Source organism: Anas platyrhynchos, chromosome 3 (assembly GCF_047663525.1).
Source record: "Anas platyrhynchos isolate ZD024472 breed Pekin duck chromosome 3, IASCAAS_PekinDuck_T2T, whole genome shotgun sequence".
NCBI classification, from domain to species: domain Eukaryota; kingdom Metazoa; phylum Chordata; class Aves; order Anseriformes; family Anatidae; genus Anas; species Anas platyrhynchos.
In genome coordinates, this window is record NC_092589.1 from 88,020,198 (window position 1) to 88,038,826 (window position 18,629).

Here is an 18,629-nt window from a genome sequence, read left to right on the forward strand (position 1 = left end):
AGAAGAAATGATTATACATTTTCTGTGAATATAATGGGAAATAGAAGACCTTCGACTATCAGAGAAGAAAAGTTGTTTTACAGTACTGTTGTTTTATAGGTTTGAGAATAAAAACTGTAATGTACAAGTGGGCATTCTAAGTCTTCTTAAAGCAGAGCTGTCTTGTTTATAAAATAGACTCTGTTACATGGTGTCTGTTACAGCAGGGTTTGACTTTTTTATTTAGAAGGACCCTAGGAAAAATATGTTTTATATATAAGGTCCTATTAGGCTGGTGGTTCCAGGACCAAACTGACTCTGAAAACCCTTAGAATTTGAGCATATAAAGGAGACGTTTGTTCTGAGTTAAATGCAATTTTTGAGCATTTTTCACTCTTTGCTGTTCGCTAATCTTGCATTCATCTGTGCAGAGATCCTAGATGAAGTCTAAAAAAGATGGTGCTTTGAGGGCAGCGGCCTGGTGGTTCTAGTGGGGATCAAGCATTCTTTTGGGGAAAACAACTGAGTATATTATCTTTTAAAGTAAAAATAGCATCCTTCCTTTGTTTTGTCCTCCTTAAACTGCAGATTTTTTTTTGCTGCAACCCCAGCCTTCATCCCACAGCTCAGAAAAATCCCACGAGCAGCATAAACTAGCATTTCCTCACACTGACCCCAAGTGACTCCCTCATCACAGGATATCAACAAAGTAGAATGTCAGCAGCAGCTGCTGCTTCTCAAAATGCTGGCAAGCAGTTGGCTAAGTTGCACGTTTTTGTCTATCAAAGGAAAATAAAGTGAAATTTAAGCAGAATATAGCCAAGTGGGAGGAAGATGCAAATAGCAACTCAGTAATTGCAGTTATAATTGTTTTTTTGGAAATCATATATCTAAAATACCCAGGTGGAAAATGAACTTCGTTGTTAACATTACCAATCAGTCTCTTATCTTTACATTTTAAGATTAGTTAAGAATAGCCTATAGGTTTCCAATCCTAAGGCTGAATCAGTGTCTCTTTGCAAAGTTACAAATTGAATAATGAGGTTTATTTGGTTCAATGAATTGTAAAGTTGACTATATATTGCGTATGATTATTGAATGTCCTTAGCATTTTTCTATCTGTGGGGCCTTTGCTGGCAACACATTGGAGCAAAGTTGTGCCTTTGTTGCAAGAAAACACCTTGTCTTACCAACATGGCTTTTGGCTGAAGGCAGCAGCCTAAGGAAGTGCTCTTGACTGTTCAGAAAAAAGTGCTTCCAGATATCATATACAGAATTTGAACCTTTTAAGCTTGCCTTTTTTTTTTTTTTTTATGTCTGATGCAAATAAACCATATACCATCTGCTTAACTCATTGATGGATGAGCCACCTCATGTTTTCTATGGCATGTTATGAGGGAGGTGAATGCATGGCTGCTGCTGAGAAGCTCAGACACCATAATGAGCTCACACTCTGACATACCTCGTGGGATTTTTTTTTTTGACCAAAACTTTGATGGAAGTTTATGAAACAGTGCCACTGCATTCAAACCATATCCTCTGTGACCGCAGTGGAATGATTTGTTTTCTTGTGTTGTTGAAATTATTTGTGGGTACTGTAAGAATGTTATGAAAAACAGCTGCAGCCCACACTTAGCCTTTGCTTTGTTAGTGGTGATAAACAGGCTCCTTAAAGAAATACTAAGATGTAGAAAGCAGTAACACTTAGGATGCAAAGCAGCAGATGACTGATCTGGTCATTCACCTTTGAAGTACACCTTACTGCTTTTCCTGATTTGGAGATGGGACGTGCATCTCATGTAAATGCTTTGACCATTGAGCATTCAGCTTGTCTATAGTTCTTTATCTTATTTAAAGCTTTTCTGCACTGTCCAAAATACTAAATATTAATTAGACTATATGGAAACTGACTTTCTAGTGTGGCGAGGAAAATCACTTTTGCTGAAGAAATATATTTTTGCTGTTAAAGATGTACCTGTGATGTCCTGCAGTGAGTCTGCAATTCCTGTGTTTCAGGACTGCCCTAACCACTGGAGTGTTTAGGCATTTTTGTTGTGAGACTGTGTCCTAGCCCAGAGATACATGGATCTGATGAACCCCCTTTTCTGGACCAAAAAACTATGTTATTTAATGAAAAGTTCCTGACTGTTAAGGGACTCTTAATTTAGTTTAATTTAGTCTTCTGACAGCAGCTTGAAAATGGAAGATCTGTGGCACGATTTGCATCTGTACATCATGCTAAAGCATCTGTTTTACCTAATTTCCAGATGAGAAAGCTCTGTCCAGCAGATGCTTGGGTACATATCTGTTAGATGTCTTTGTCAATCTATATGGAATTTTTGTAGGTAATAGCTCTGAAGTACAGGATTTATTTATTTATTTATTTATTTTCCTTCATAGTAGTATTTCTGCTTTGGTCCTTCTTTGTGTATAATCCTATGCTGGCGTGTATTTTGATACATGAAATAACAGTGCTACTATATTTATTTTAGGGTTCACCTGGAATGAAGGGAGAAAAAGGTGACAGAGTAAGTCTGCTTTAAAGTCAGTTTCCCTTAGATGTTTTTAATTAAGCACTGTCTCTTTAAATCACAGACACTTACTAATAAACACTTGTTTTGTTTTTGATTATTTAGGGTGACATTGCTTCTCAGAACATGATGCGAGCAGTTGCAAGACAAGTTTGTGAACAATTGATAAATGGTAAATGGTGTTGTTTGCTTTGTTTCTCATACTAGTAATCTACTAGTTTGATTGTTAAAAGAGAAAAAAAAATACTTAAATTTAAGGTGAGGGGTACTAGCCACACAGCAAAATGAGTCTGAATGATAACGATGATTGTCCAATGCCACTGACTTGGTGGAAAAAATGTAGCACTAAATTTTTGCCAACTTTAGCAATATATATAGAAATCTAATATCCTCTGTAGGTGCTGTGCAGGTGGCTTTCCTATTATCAGTCTCTTCCAAAATTACTTTATTTGTGTCATAAAATCAGTATACATTTTCTCATTAATCATGTCTTATCTTCAGGAGGATGGAACCTGAGAAAAAGTATGCTCACTGCAGGGGCTTTACTAGTGGGAAGTGACAGATGAGTGCTGGGTAAATACCATGCACAGAATCATTGTGCTATGCAAGTAAAAATATTTCTTTGGTTCAGGTCTCTAAACTGAATTTCAGTCCTTTATAGCCACAAAAGGAGTAGTTACAGGGTACAGCTCTGCTGGGATTGAAGCTGTTCTTACGCTAGGACTGGTAACTGACATTAATTAGGAAGGTCTAGATGTGGCCCCCTATTAAGGGCTCCTTTCTGCTTAGCTACTTTGTGCTATTGCTTTTGTTCAAAGATACCTTTCTTTGGAAATGAAATTCATAGACATCATAGATTGTGTCCTGCTTGCTCTACACAGGAGCAATTTATCCTGAGCCTGTGGTTGCTTCAGAGCTCTGCATCAAAATATGATCCTCTTCACTGTTTGAACTGGGACGAGTTCTTTCTGTTCTTCAGAGTAGAAACAACCTCTAACCAGAGCTCTGAGAGCAAGCATATTGTAAACAAATACTTATTTTGTGACTCTAATTGCCTTAAAAATAACTTTTGATAATGCTTTCAGCTTCTAGATTTCTACCTACCCTTCTTCCCTCCCCCCTCCATTTCTTTCCAGCATTGTCATTCATCTTAGGTCTTTTTAATTCATCTGGACCAAAGCAACACTAATTTTTTGAATGATCATAAGGCAAGATTTTAATGAAGAGATGCTTCTTTATTCCTTCCCACTCAGAAAAGATTTTCACGCATTTCACATGGTTTACTGTTTTCTTTCATTTTAAGGCCAAATGAGCCGGTTCAATCAAATGCTGAATCAAATCCCGAATGATTATTATTCAAACCGTAATCAGCCAGGGCCACCAGGACCACCTGGTCCCCCAGGAGCTGCTGGGACAAGAGGAGAGCCTGGGCCTGGAGGAAGACCAGGATTCCCAGGACCTCCTGGGGTCCAAGGACCACCTGGTGAAAGAGGTGAGTAATGCCCAAGGCATCTCTATATTTCACAGTGGCTGTAGTGCAGAGGCTGCCAGAGGAGAAGCCTAATCCCTTTAACCATGTCAGACTATGAAGCCCACACCTAACAGTGTCTGGTTGGGTCAGCTGGATTGCCTGAGGGACACCGATGTACTGGAGGACATGGTTAATTACATCAGTGTTCTCCTCTGTCTCTCCCTTGATCATGTTTCATAAAACACGCGTTGGTGTAACTTTTTGGCTGCTGTCTCAGGCATCCACAGGATATCCCAGGAAAGAGAATGTTCTCAGAGCTTTTCTGGCACTAAGCAGCTACATCTTGAAAGGCTGTTTGGAGTAACACAACTCTTTGCAGAATAGACATCTAATTAAGAGAGAAAATGAGTCATTACTAAGAATATAAAGTAGGAGTTGAAAGAATTAGTTCTACATCCTTGGCTCTTTGCACTACTCTGAGAGGGAAGAAATGCTAACTTGAGTTTGAGCATATAGATATGCCTATTTTTGGCTACCTTGGATTCCTGCAGTGATATCAAGTGTCTGTATTATTCTATGAAGTAGCGTGTGTGTATTCCTGCTACTCTACCATAGCATAGACTCACTATTGCATTTTCTAGCATATATTGTACTTTAATCTTCAAAAAAGACACAGAGAAAAGGAAGGAAGAATGAATTTCTGAATTCTGTATCTAAGAAACTGTAAAGCATACTTTTATATCAGAAATCTGCAAGCTTGAAAATACCTTCTTCATAGTATAAAATAATCAAGTTCTGTGGTGTTCTAAGTGTCTCAAAGACTTTTCTGTGTTCTGAGAAACTTTATTTACACCAAATTGCCTGTGCATCCTACTTTGTTTATGGGTTAGTATATTTATATCCAAATTAAGTATTTCCCTAAGTATACGTGGGGTACCAAATAAGGTTTGACCCACACATCTTCCATTAAATAATTGGAATTAATATCAATGAGAAAGCAGAGAAAGCATGGAGAAATATTTTTGATGTGGTTGCCTTTTTTTTTTTTTTAATAGGAATGCCTGGAGAGAAAGGTGAAAGAGGGACTGGATCTCAAGGACCACGAGGTTTGCCAGGACCACCTGGTAAATATTTCTTGTTTTAGTTAAAATCAGATTACAGAAAAGTAGGAGAAAAAGACAATATTTTCTCATATAGCACCAGACTGCATATGGTGAATCAATGTGCTTTACTTTGTGTGCTTCATGTTTTTGAAATATATTAGAGTTTACTGGGAGCCCCTGTAAAAATAAGCGATTTTTAGAGACTTTTGGATGTGGCTAGAAGATATTTATCTTTGTCTTGTAACTTACCCTTCTGGCATGCTTGTTTGCAGGAAAATGTATTTTATGAAAATACATTGTTGAAATGCTTAATTTTAATTTTCACAAGTCTTAATAGATGATTCTTTCAGAGTATCTAAATTCATTTTCTACTTTGATTTTTGATTACAGAAGTACAAATTGCTCAAGAACTACATAATTATATTCCAACATATGGAGTTACTAGGTGATAGAGTCTGATGATTTGACTGTTGCTTTTGCTCTTTGTGTCTTGAAATTTTGTTCACCGATGCCTTGGCAGAAGTCAGCTGTATCAATTGTTTCTGCTTTTAGTTCACTAGGCTAAACGTGGTTTTTCATTACAGGACTCATAAGTTGCTTGCAGCAAATTGTAACCCCAGATACTTGAAGCTTTATTTTTCTGCTAACCATAATAAGACCTGTTCCAAAAAAAACATTACCTCATCTATCCTAGGGCTGCAGGGTAGCAGAATTAATGTACTCCTATATTTTAATTGAAATCCAGTGTGCTTGTCTAATCTAGTAGTTTCCCTTGAGATGTTCATATCTTACGCAGAGGGGAAATAAACCAGGAAATTCATTGATGTTTCTTACTTGGCTCAAAACTTACTAAATCGGTTTGCGTGAAAAAAAAATCTTAAGTAAGCCACACACAGGGAAGCAACAAATGATGAGTCACATTTCTACATTTCTTTTGTTTTTCTTTCTGTTGACCCCCGTATAGCAACAAAATGCAAATGTTTTTTCACCAAAGACATAGCTTAGACTGTGTAGTCTAGACAGCAGTAATGTTAGCTGTTTTATCAAGCTGGCTCTTAATGAAAACAACCCACCAACCTTTCAATTCTAAAATTAGGTCCACAAGGAGAATCTAGAACTGGTCCACCAGGCTCCACAGGATCACGAGGACCACCAGGGCCTCCAGGTCGTCCTGGAAATGCGGGTATTCGAGGTCCTCCAGGGCCACCTGGATACTGTGATTCATCCCAGTGTGCTAGCATCCCTTACAATGGCCAAGGATTCCCAGGTATGTTATGAACAACTGAACTGCTGTTTGTCTTAAATGATCTTTACAGATGTGTCTGTTCGTATTGAATTGCTTTACATGAGACAGACCTGCTAACCTGGACATGCTGAATCAGGAGGAAAAGGTTGCAGTGAGCAGGCCTGCCTCATTGTAATGTGCAGGCATATGAGCAGTCATGTGGCCCTTGATGCAGATTTAATTGATGTTATGTGTCGTTCACTTTAAATAGGAAGTAGATACAAATTATTTAATTTTTAACATAGAAGGTTAGTAGTTGATAATGTTGCTCATAGGATTTAAGTGACAATTTTCTTCTTCTTCTTTTTCTTCCCCCCTCCTCACTCCTTCCAATCGTCTTCAGAACAAGGTTGAATTCTCCATGTTTCTCTTGAAAAATAAAAAGAATGCTGTGGCTGGCAATTTCCGTGTGTCTCTTTCTGAGCAATGTCAGGATAATTTATACCAAATTTATACCTGAAACCAAAATTTCCCACAAAGGAAATCCATTCAGTGATACAATGCAGACAACTGAAAATCACCACTGTCCTACAATTTCTACTGAGTTAAACACCATGGAGTCTCTGATTAGTCCTGGGTCATACCAGCCTTCCTCTCTGTGATGTATCTTAAAATATTAGGCTGCATCTGCAATCAAAATACCAGGGTCACAGCGGCCACCAATTTCTGACTGGAAATATTCCAATATATTTTAACACGGGGATCCTGCAGGACCACAGTATTGTTAAGAGATTAATATGTATGCATTGCAACATCTCAAAATTAGTGTATGTGATACTACTATTGAATATGGTTTGCTGTTAGTGTATTGTGCATGTACCCATGAAAAGAAAAAAAAAGATATATATATATATATGTACACACTTGCAGATTCAGTGCTGATGGTTAAAGAGCTAGGTGGTTATGGAGACCTCACAAAATTCATATTTAAATGAAAATGAAAGAAAATTGTGCCTGTGATTCAGCAGTGTTCTCCTTTCTAGTAATCAGCTATGTATACATATATAGATATATGCCTATGAATTAACTGTTATGTATTTAGTTGGATGAAAGTATGTTTTTGCACATCAGATGAACTTTTTAAAAGACTAACATCATCTTTGACCTGTTTCAGGTTTCGGCTAACACATTTTCTAAGTCGCCAGTGCTGCTTACAGTTTGAATACATGAAAATCCTGTTTCTGAGATGTTTGCGCACGTGCTTATTAGAAAATGAGTCCGTATGGATATTTCACCACGGATATGGTTTTTGAACCATGTTGGCCTGATAGAATGAATGGGGAGATTCTTTTTACTAACACAACTTGTGAATGAGATAAAGGACAGTGATGCCATTTCATTAAGCCTGTTGCATTTCAATAATAAAATAGAGAGTCATTCTTTTTTAAAAAAAGACCCAGACCATCAAAAGTCTCACTGGTGAAGGAGGCTTATAAAACTACTAACCAGCAAAGGTAATGCCAATAGAAGAGACGGATTTAACCTGGTAAATGAGAAATGACTTATGTAAATAGTAAACTAATTGTGGCTTGTAAATGATTTGTATGGGACCGTACCCACTAAAATCTGTTAACAACTCTATGTGATGCTTTTGCATAAAAGCCTGCTGCTGCTTGCTATATGCCAGAATAACATCTTTGACAACTTAAGAAATCTACCTGTCTGTTGCTTATTACCAACATGTCTGAATCGGGGCATGTGCCTTTTTTATATGTAATCTTGTTGGATTCTGTAACTGCAGTTATAAATACAAAAGTTTTATAATTATATTTCTTCTGTTTTGCTGTAGTTTTTGGTGTTCCTGAAGCACCAGCTGTAACTCGGTTTGTTACGAGGAACAGCACGAGAAAATGACATGTACTGTATATTGCCGCTGGTGATAGTTATGTGTACACTTTCCCATTCTCAGAGAAAATTAGTATATGCCAAACCCACCTGTTCATTTTGCCTGCTCCATGTGTTCTATTAATTACATAGTCTAAAATAAAGTCCAGTGCTTTGATTTACTGAAGTAGCTGTAAAATAATAATTTTATTTGATTTGCCTTTTTTTTTTTTTTTTTTTAACAATAACTGGTCCCTTGCATAATTTAAGACTCTTTCTGCACTGTTTTGTGTATTATAAATACAAAGCCTTTCACAATTAATTTTAAACTTTTTATTATTTTACTGCCAAAAAGTATTCATGAACAAAACTGAAAGCACCCCCAGTGAACTATTAATTTATATATTTATTTTATGGAAATAAGATTGGACTAACATTATGTAGAAAAACTAACTTTCGTTGTATTTGCGGATTCAAAGACATGCGATAACTATAATGTTCAATCGGACAACTATTTTCAACCAGAACCATATGTGCCTGAAAGTGGACCCTATCAACCTGAAGGTGAACCCTTCATAGTACCTATGGAGTCAGAAAGGAGAGAGGACGAGTATGAGGACTATGGAGTTGAAATGCATTCACCAGAATATCCTGAGCACATGCGCTGGAGAAGATCGCTGTCAAGAAAAGCAAAACCAAAGCCATAAAAGATCTGTGTCTTGTTTTGGGTTTTTTGGTTGGTGGTTTTTGTCTTTGCTATACTTGCATTTGCAGATACACACAGGGAGAGTGCATTGTTCCTTCTGCATTCTAGCTTTCTGGTCTTTTCATATCAGATGCACCCTTGTTTTGTATCTTGCTTGTGTGAGGATAGCAATATGTGTAACTAGAGACTTCATATTGCTCTGGAAATGCTTGTAAAATACTTTTGCTTTTAGTGGCTGCATACAGGTTAATATGTGCGTTCAGTTATCCCAGTGTTGCCGTTTCATTAAAATAGTGTAAAAACAAATTAAAAAAAAAAAAAGAAAGAAAACCAAAAAAACAAAATAAAAATAACCACAGAGCTGCTGCAAATTTTCTGAGGACTGTCTGCTTTAGCTCTACATTTTTCTTCTTTTTCACATGCATGTTTGCAGCTCAGTCAGATCACACGTCTGCATTATGTAGTTAAAAAAGGAAGAAGACAAAAAAATAATTCTCTCTCCTTTCAATATCATTGTCATTTTCTTCTATTCTTAGTTACACTTTGTAGAGCATATACTGCTCTTATACATCTCCTTTAAACACCACAAACATTAAGTAGCTGAATTTGTTGTATCAACTGGATACAGTTTAATAATGCCTGAAATCTCCTTGTTTGTAGACACAGTAACATTTATGCCGAATTGCAGTCAATCCTGCAGAGATGGAATTGCATGTTTATGTTGTATATTTAGTATGGATTTTTTTTTTTCAGAATACAATGTTTCTTAGTTATCAAAAGCAGTTGGAAATTGTTTGCAAGACTATGGATATAGAATTGCTGCTTTTATATTTTAACTGCAAATTGTGAATTTCACTGCCTTATATTATTTATTTCTGAAATGAAAGAGGCATTTTTCAATAAAACTACTGAAAATTTATATTTGGCTATTCATTTTTTGAAAGGCCCATTGAGACTGATGTGTGTGTTCTCTATTAGTGTTATTTATTCCGCTGTTTGTAAATGTCAGTTACCAAAAATCAACTAGAATGGGAACAGTCTTAAAATAGGTATTTGGGCTGTGGTATCCTGAGGTGGGTGGATGAAAGCAAAAGAGGTTTCCACTGTCTGGGGTATGAATGTGACTTTTAATAAAATTCAGTCTGCAACGCATTTGGTAAAGAAAATGAAGAAGCTCATTAGATGCAGGTTTTTTTTTTTTCTTTTTTTCTTTTTTTTTCCTTCTTGATGCTTCTAATTGCAGCAAGAGAGACTCTTTCCACCTCGGGAACTACTTGGGCTGCAGCAAGTAGCTAAAGCCACACAAACTTTTAATTCTTGATGTGCCATGAGCATTGTAGCCATGGTAGCACTTAGTTCAGTAGTAGCAAATAGCTTGCTTGAGTATGCGTGTCTGTTGTTTAGTGAGCTTCATCTTGCTGGGACCATACATGACGTAGCACCTAGAGCACAGCCTTTCAACTTCATTGGGAAAGCTGCAGTGGCATGTCTAAAGATCATTTGAAACACGTCATGGAAGTGAAGCCAGATTTGCAGGCTGGCTTCCTGGTCACTGAGTATTTACTCTGACTTGTGTGACGAATTTTAGTGTCAACAAATGCAATTTATACAACTTCTTAGACTGCCTGATGGGTTATCAGTGAAATAAATAAATAAAATAAAATAAACACATTTCAAAGAGTGACTCAGATTATAGCCATATGTCTTTTAGACTGTAAGGGAATAATTCTGGGCTGAGCTGAGGAACATTTAAAGAATAATCTAAGTTATTGATTGTGTTTTCATCTGATTGTGGGGAAGTATTTTCAAAGTATCACAAGTATGTTCTGCAGCTGCCTGGCAGGAAAAAAAATAGTTGGTAGGAACTTGGAGAAGTGATTAGAATGTTTCTCTGAACTGTATTTGAAATAATGAGATCTTACATTGATCTCCTATCAGTCTGTTTCTGGCATTAATTGTGTCACTAGGACAAGCTTAACTGGATGCTCGTATCTTCATAATAAAGATTCCCTTCTGTCCTCCAAACAGAAAGCTTTACGAAAAGAATAGCTTATTAAAAGCATATATTTTAAATTACTTTCCAATTTCTTCACAAAAAGTGTATCTGATGCCTGACAGACACTCTTCACATTCTTTGTGTTCCTTATTGATAGAGGTGCTGATTGATTTTCTGATGAAATATTTAAATAGTAAATAGAACCTCAGCTTGTTGGTAGTCAGTTCATATTAAACTTCTGCTTGCAGATCTGCAGGATGGATAGCACCTCTAGGATGTTTCCTTCCTACAGGCACAGAACTACAAAGGATGAATCAATCTCTGAACTTGAGATATGCAATGGAAAAAAAAAAAAAAAAAAAAAGAAAAGAAAAGACAACCCCTTACCTCAAAAAACAAGCAAACAAAAACCAGCTCCCCAAGCCTGTAATATTTATTTCACCTTTATGGCAATACTTGACAGAGGCATCCTGCTAGCAGTGCATTTTGAAGAGAAAAGGACTTTCACTGGCTCATCAAGTCTGGAGAAAATACTTGAAATGCTTGGATACAGCATAGAAATGAGTGTTTTCTGATAGAGGCCAACAAGGAAGAATATCTAATTTCCAGGAATTCTCATGGGAATGACTCTCAGGGAGGTACTGATGACACTTCTGGGAAAGCTGATGTGAGGTTGAGACAAGCAAGTCCTGGAGAAGTACAGATGCAAAGCAAACACAAGTTCGAGCTCCTGAATACCTCATGCACAACTGAGCAGTTTGCATAGTCTGGAATTTTTAAAGAAGGAAATTGTTTAGAAGCTCAGTTTTTCTCTCCTTTGGCTAAAATTGTGAATATGAACAAGTAAGTGGGAGAGGGACTTTACTTGTCTGAAATTAGGGCAGAGCATTGCAGAGAGGATCTTAATGAAGATGGTCTTTTCTCTGACCCACAGATATTTTTCAGAGGGCAAGTTCTTTGCATTCTTGATAGCACAGATAGCAAAACTGCACAAATCACCAGGGAGCATTACTGTTTTACAAAGGCTAAATATTATGATGGTGCATCACTGCTGAGATCTCTAGGCAAAAATAATAAGCAAAAATGGAGTGAAGAAAAGCACGTAAAGAGTCTCAAAGAGTCTCACTTAAAATAGTGCCTCTTTTTTTTTTTTTCTTCTGTTTGTGGTTTTGCAGTAATGTCTTTTGACATTGCACCCTAGCACTGACTGCACAGAGATGCTAATAAAAGAACATAAAGTGACAGTGATTGTTTTAACAGACATGAAGAGTTTCAATCTAAAGCATGAACAATTTTTCTCATGAAGACCCTTTTTGCTATAAAAAAGGTATATTAGTTTTAACTTGATTAATCTCTATAGTTCTTAAAAAGGAAAATTAATTTTTTGCAAGTTTCCAGAATCACTGTCACCACTGAAAACACATTAAAGGAGTCATATATTTCTTGAGCTTACTCACTGCCTTTATAGACTGAAGTAATGTGTTGATATTTTTGACTGCAACTTAGATCAACATTACAAATGGGAAAATATTTTGTGAAGGTGTTGCACTGTGTAAAGTTGATAATTTTCATATCAGTTTTGAATATAATAATGAATACCTTTTATAAATACCTTTTAATTTTACTTCAAATGCCCTATTGAACATGCTGATATGAATGCAGCTGCATTTCTCATATGCAAAGTCAGAAATATCAAGACCAGCTTGTAGGCACCAAGAAAACACAGATTGTAACAGATTTTTCTTCCTTCAGTATTCTTCTAAAGACCTCATACATTTGGCTTGACCAGCTAGTTAAGATTCATACAGCCATCACTTTTATGCCCTGAAAAAGAGATGGGAATGGGAGGAAATGCTCCTGAAGAATTCTCCATGTATGAAAGTTCTTAGTCAACACTCATGTAAAAAGAGTAGACTCAGAAAGTGTTTTTAGTGCTGATACACTATTGGCCTCTGAAAATAAATGCTCAGTTGTATTTTCATTTAGTTCTTGTCCCGTGCTGTGATCCTATCCAAATGTTTTATTCTTTTGTTTCATACATAAGACAGCTGAGCTCATTGCGACAAATTGTACCTCAGAGAGTGAAATTTACTGGAAAGTAAAGTGAAATCCTGCCTCATGTAACATCTTGTACATTTTGCCGCTGACTTTAGTAAGATTAAATTTATAGTCTTGCCCTCATTCAAGAGATCTGTTCTGTAAGCTTGGAGATGTAAAACATTCTTAGCAATTATATATATATATATATATATATATATATATAATGAAGGAATGCAGCAAGATATTTGAACTGTGAAGCACATTTTGCTCTCAATCTCACTTCTGGGCTAGCATTGTTCTGAATTTCTTCATCCTTGAAAAATGCAGTTTGTTTCTGAACTGTTTTTAGAGAATAGTTTAGTGCCTAGTTTAACTTCCGCTTTCATTCCTATAAAGACAGTCCAGGATGCCTTGAAGGCTTCGTTCATGGTGACTGTACCTTTTCTTTGTATAACCCATACTTATTTCTTTCTAGAGTGGTGCAAGCTACTGACTAGACTCTTGAGTTATTACAGATATGGGAACATGACATTTCTAGGTGCTTACTTTGAGATATCCATTGACCTCTCAGTTTCAGAAGTCGCTATGCCTCTAATAGCTTGACCCCATTAACCTGCCTTGAGTTATTTTCTGAGTCACTACACGTATTATTTGTATAATATTAAATATTGAACAAAACTAAAAATAGGACAGGGAAGAAATAAGATACCTTCTGTCAGATACCTTCTGTCTCTCCTTTTCATAGCACGTTATCCAAGCACAGTTTGTAGGTTAAAAATACTGAAGGAGATAGTTACATTTCCTTCAGCTATAATAATGGCAGAAAAGCTTCAGATGCTCAGGAAATACTGGAAAATAGAAAAGAAAATCTATATCTTTTTTCTGTTATAGACTGCACCTATCCAGATACCTCTGCCAAAAAGTCACCAGAATTACTGGTCTCTAAAGTAGTGCAAAATAAAGACATTTGTAAGTTACCAGAACCCCAGTACTGAACATGACAGAAGTTCCCCTGTCTGGCAAGTATGTAACGGAGAAATACCTTGAGTAGTGCTATTTTTACAGCTAACAAGCTGAAGCAAATGTGAGATGTTTATGAGTTATAATGGCCTGCTGTTTATGCCTCATGGTAACCACCACTGGAAAGTTGCAACATGTTAATGTTTGAAGCTTCAGGCTCCTTTCATGACAATGAACTGTACATGCAAATGAATTGTACACTGTACACAGAGCAAATTACTGTACACTGTACAGCACCTGTTTCTCCTTATCAGTTATGCCAACATGTCATGCCCTGCATAATCCTTGCTGCCTTTCCTTCCTGAAGTTTATGTGCTATTCCCCTCTATACAGCCCTCCCAAGTGTGCAGCTCTGGGTTTCCCAGTGACAAGAAGGACAAATTCGTGTTGGAGTGAGTCCAGTGGAGAGTCACCAAGGTGGACTGGGCGCTGAAGCATCTGGTGTGTGTCAGAGCTGGGTTTGCTTAGCCTGGAAAAGAAAAAGATTACAAGAAGAGATCCATCTAATGTTTTCAGAACCTTCTTCCTTCCTTCTACTCCATTTTTTTTTTTTTTTTTTTTTTTTGATGGCTGTATACTCCATTAAACCAGATTAATAGAGTTCCCTTGATTCATGGATCATGCATCCCATGTGACCTGCATTTTTCTGTTGTCTGTCTTAAGGCCAAAAGGGCAAGGTAGGATTTTAGGATCAGAATTTTAGGGTTTCTTGTTGTTGATATTTGTATGAGTATTGGCCTTTACAATCTTCCCTGTATCTTTTATACCATTTGTCCTATTCCTGCTTTTATATTACTGTTAAAATACATTAACAAGCAGGAGGTCTTCTTGGTAGATTTTATTCCTTTCTTTTTATATGTAGCTACAGATTTTAATTACCACGTGAGATAGTTCAAGACATATTTTCATTCCAAATTGGTTTATACTACATAATTACTAAAAAAAAACAACCAAACAATTACGTTTTGTTTTTTTCCCCAATAGAAGACAGTGAAAAATGTTTAAAATGTTTAAAACTTGAACAGAATTTAATTTATGTGTAAATAACCAAAGACATATAGCTATAGGTTTGAAATAGAAAGAAAAATAATCTTAAAAATGCTACAAATATATTTTTGTATATACACATATGCACATACACACTGTCATGCATAAGTACACCCACTCAAAGATAAGGGAAGTTTTTTTTTGTTTGTTTGTTTGTTTTTAAATTCAAAGTCCATTTTTTTTCCCTCCAATTACTGATTTTTTTTTATTTTTTTTTCTGATTTCATTGTGTTTAGGATTTGTCCCTAAAAAGGAGTCAGTATTCATCCTTAAATGTTTATACTTCAGATTTCAGTTCTAGAAATTGTTGACATGAGAAATGTAAGCATATCATCAAATAAAGGAGAATCTGCAGACTTGTTTTCTTTGGCAGTTCTTCAGAATACCATGAATACTCTATGTTGTTATTTGGCAATGCCTTAGAGTACAGTATATCTGACAGAAAACTCCTGTAGACTACTAAATCCCAGCCAGTGCATCCTCCAGCATAATATCCTGAGGTTAAATTTCAGTCTTCCTAACTCATCTCTTTTCAGTAGCAACAGAAGTCAAAATGGCACCAAACATTTCTTGTATGTCTCTTATCTCAAAGACATGTCTAAACAATGTGTTTTTCCTCTACAACACTTGCTTCCTGAAATCTGAATTGATAAAATTGCTAGTGAAATGGATGAAGATTTCAGGCATCTGAGGAGAAAATCTTTTAAATGTATAGCAACAATTGAAAGATATACTTCAGACAGTGGCATGAAATTAAAGAATTTTCATGATTCAGAACAGTTCTAGCCCAAAGAGACCACCCAAAGGTCAAGGAAATTGGGTAGAGAACCTAACCAATAACAGGGTGTACAATAGCAGGGTCAGAGGTTGCTCCCATCTCCTGAATCTGAGATATTAGAGGTGATAAAAAAAAGGGGGGGAAACAGCAATAAAAAGATTCCCAATAGTTACCTCAATGCATATGATTAATTATTATTAGCCCAAACACATTCTTGCACCGAGTGCATTATCAGTTAGCCACAGAAATAAGGAATTTCAAGAAAAAGAGCCTCCCTAAATGCCATATCCTTCTAACCTGGGCTTTGCCTTTATTTATTTCTTTAAAAACACACCCTCTTTCTCCAGCTGGGGTTGGAGAAGCTTTGCTGTCTTCTTGCTCAGCTAGATGAAATCACAGAGAGAAGAAAGAATTTGAAAGCTGTGTCCCAGCCCAACAAATTTCTAACTCCCTCACTCAGTGTGGGTTGCTGGACTGGCATCTGTGTACCTGAAGTGTTCATGAAAAGGAATGATCACATGTGAAGGAGCAAAGGTGAAATCACACAGGGAAACGTTCAATTGCAGTCACCATCTTGTGCAGTTTGGTGGCTGCACTTTCTCCAAGAGCTGTTTTGGAGGAAGTGTGAGCCATCAAGGGTGGAAGAAAGTTTTTTCTTTATTGTGAAGGGAAAGAGAAGAAGAAAATATGACTTGCAGTTCTTCCTTTCAGACAAAATGTAAAGAGCTTTTGCATAGTGGGTTTCCTCATTCAAACTCCATCTACTTTTAGTCATCCCAGAAGGTGAAGTCATGTGCTCATTCTCAGAAGGAGCATCTTCACACTTAATTAAAAAAAAAAAAAAAAAGGGTTAAAGGGTTTTATGAGAGACTGTTTTCTGAATGCTGTTTCTTTTGTCCCACATGTATAGCAAAAGTTATGCTATCCATTCTGGTAAACTGGCTCACCACATTAGTTTGTATTAGTTTGTATGCAAGCAGGTAATAAACACGAATGAAAGCCAATTCACTTCAGCAAGTACTTTGAACATTGTAGTTCATGATCAGAAGGTGAGAGGTCTATGCTTTTAAATAAATGTACCCATCACCCCTTTCTGGCAGAAGATACACAGATATAGTATTTGCATATCCTAAAAATTTAGTTATTTGGAATAGGTGTCTAAGATTTTTTTCAGATTTGTGAATGTTCATAAATATGAATAAAAATTGTTGCACCCTGTTTTATGCACCAGTATACAGAAATAGGAAATAAAAATGGAGAATGAATATGAGCTACAACCAGCTATTCATAAATAGATATTTTAGGCAATTCTCTTAGGAATTTAGATGGAAAGACACTAAAATGAGACACAGGCAATAATCTTTCAAACAAGCACTGGCTGTGTCAAAGGCAATCTTACAGATTTCCAAAAATAAAGGTTTTCTCTGACAATGCTGCATGACAGAATTCATTCAGTTGTGTAACTCTGACTCAGTTCATCTATAATATGTCTCAACTTCTGTCTAGCTGCTTTACTCAGACTTTTGACTTACAATTTTAAATTTTGCCTTAAATAAAAAAAATCCATTCATATTTTGGATTCATTCTATGTCACTTTAAAGATGAATGTGTAGTGTTATATATGACATACAGTAGTATTGACATATAGTAGTGTTACGTACATGTAAGACATACATGGCTAGATATCACAAAAACAGCTTTTCATGTTTTCTGCATAATAGCATTGTGCATTTTTAATAAATTAATTAATCATTCATATTTGAGTAGAATCATCAAATCATTATAGTTGGAAAAGACCTTCAAGATTATCTGGTCCAATCATCACCCTACTACCAAAGTCACCCACTAAACCATGTCCCTAAGAACCACACCCAACCTTTCCTTTATCACCCCCAAGGACGGTGATGCCATCACCTCCCTGGTCAACCCATTCAAATGCCTGACTATTCTTTCTGAGAATAAGTTTCTCCTAATTTCCAACTGAAATCTCCCTTGGGACAACGAGGCCATTCCCTCTAGTCCTACGACTAGTTATCTGCCTGAAGAGGCTGACCCCTTATACCCTGAGTAGATCAAGAGTTCATGATTTTTCAATGAAAAATATTATCTGCCCCTTCTTAGAAGTGCTTTCAAGATAGCCTTGTAAAATGAAGTAGAGTTCAATCTGAAGTTAGAGATTTTAGACTGAAAAAGTGTATGGATGGGCATATGCAAAGGCAGTTTATTTTCAGATCTAGCTGGTGATCTTACCTAGAAGGGCTCAGGAAGATAGAACTGCCTTATTTATATTACTTGTTAATGGGCTTTATTAGACTTTCTGCATGCATTCTGTTTTTTCACAAATGTGTGTATATAGCACATCGTTATGGTGACTCACAACACCAAAGATATCATAAAAATATTGTTCAGTATGAAGGATTGCTCTTGGGATACTTTGATGCTATACTACATGTTCAGTTAAGACAGCCCAGTCAATTGAACTTTCAGAATCCAAGAAGATCAAAACAACTTCTATGTCCTACACAGAATGGCTTTTTTTTTTTTTTAATCCACATTTTGCATTCTGTGTAAACAGAATCAATAGAATGAGATACACCATGATAAAATACGTTTTGTGATTCATAAGATATACATGTATATTCACTATAATGTCTTGATAATGCCTTGACATGATATGTATTTTATGTTTTTTATCTATTTTGATTTTCCAGTCTGAAGAATGGCCCCAGATACAACAACTGGGAAGTTCTAACTGTAATCCAAATTAGAGCATTATATTTTGTTCCAAATTAAAGTTCATCCAGCTTTATCTGCTAAATCTGATTTTATTCTTGCTATTATTTCCCCTG

At 36.3% G+C, this 18,629-nt stretch overlaps 1 protein-coding gene across 10 annotated transcripts in view; it reads left to right on the forward strand.

Annotated features, from left to right (window-relative positions):
• COL12A1 (collagen type XII alpha 1 chain) overlaps window positions 1–9,818 on the forward strand; it is a 96,598-nt gene extending 86,780 nt beyond the window's left edge. For 6 of the 10 annotated variants that reach the window (XM_038177720.2, XM_038177721.2, XM_038177726.2 and 3 more), the window contains 6 exons: window positions 2,472–2,507; window positions 2,616–2,682; window positions 3,814–4,002; window positions 5,037–5,105; window positions 6,181–6,351; window positions 8,719–9,818. In XM_038177720.2, coding sequence (XP_038033648.2) covers window positions 2,472–2,507; window positions 2,616–2,682; window positions 3,814–4,002; window positions 5,037–5,105; window positions 6,181–6,351; window positions 8,719–8,900 — 714 coding nt within the window. In that variant the 3' untranslated portion in view covers window positions 8,901–9,818. Of the gene's footprint in view, window positions 1–2,471; window positions 2,508–2,615; window positions 2,683–3,813; window positions 4,003–5,036; window positions 5,106–6,180; window positions 6,352–6,712 lie in introns of all 10 variants that reach the window. The other 4 variants (XM_038177722.2, XM_072036267.1, XM_038177723.2 and 1 more) reach the window with 2 other exon arrangements.
• Window positions 9,819–18,629: the final 8,811 nt, after the last annotated feature.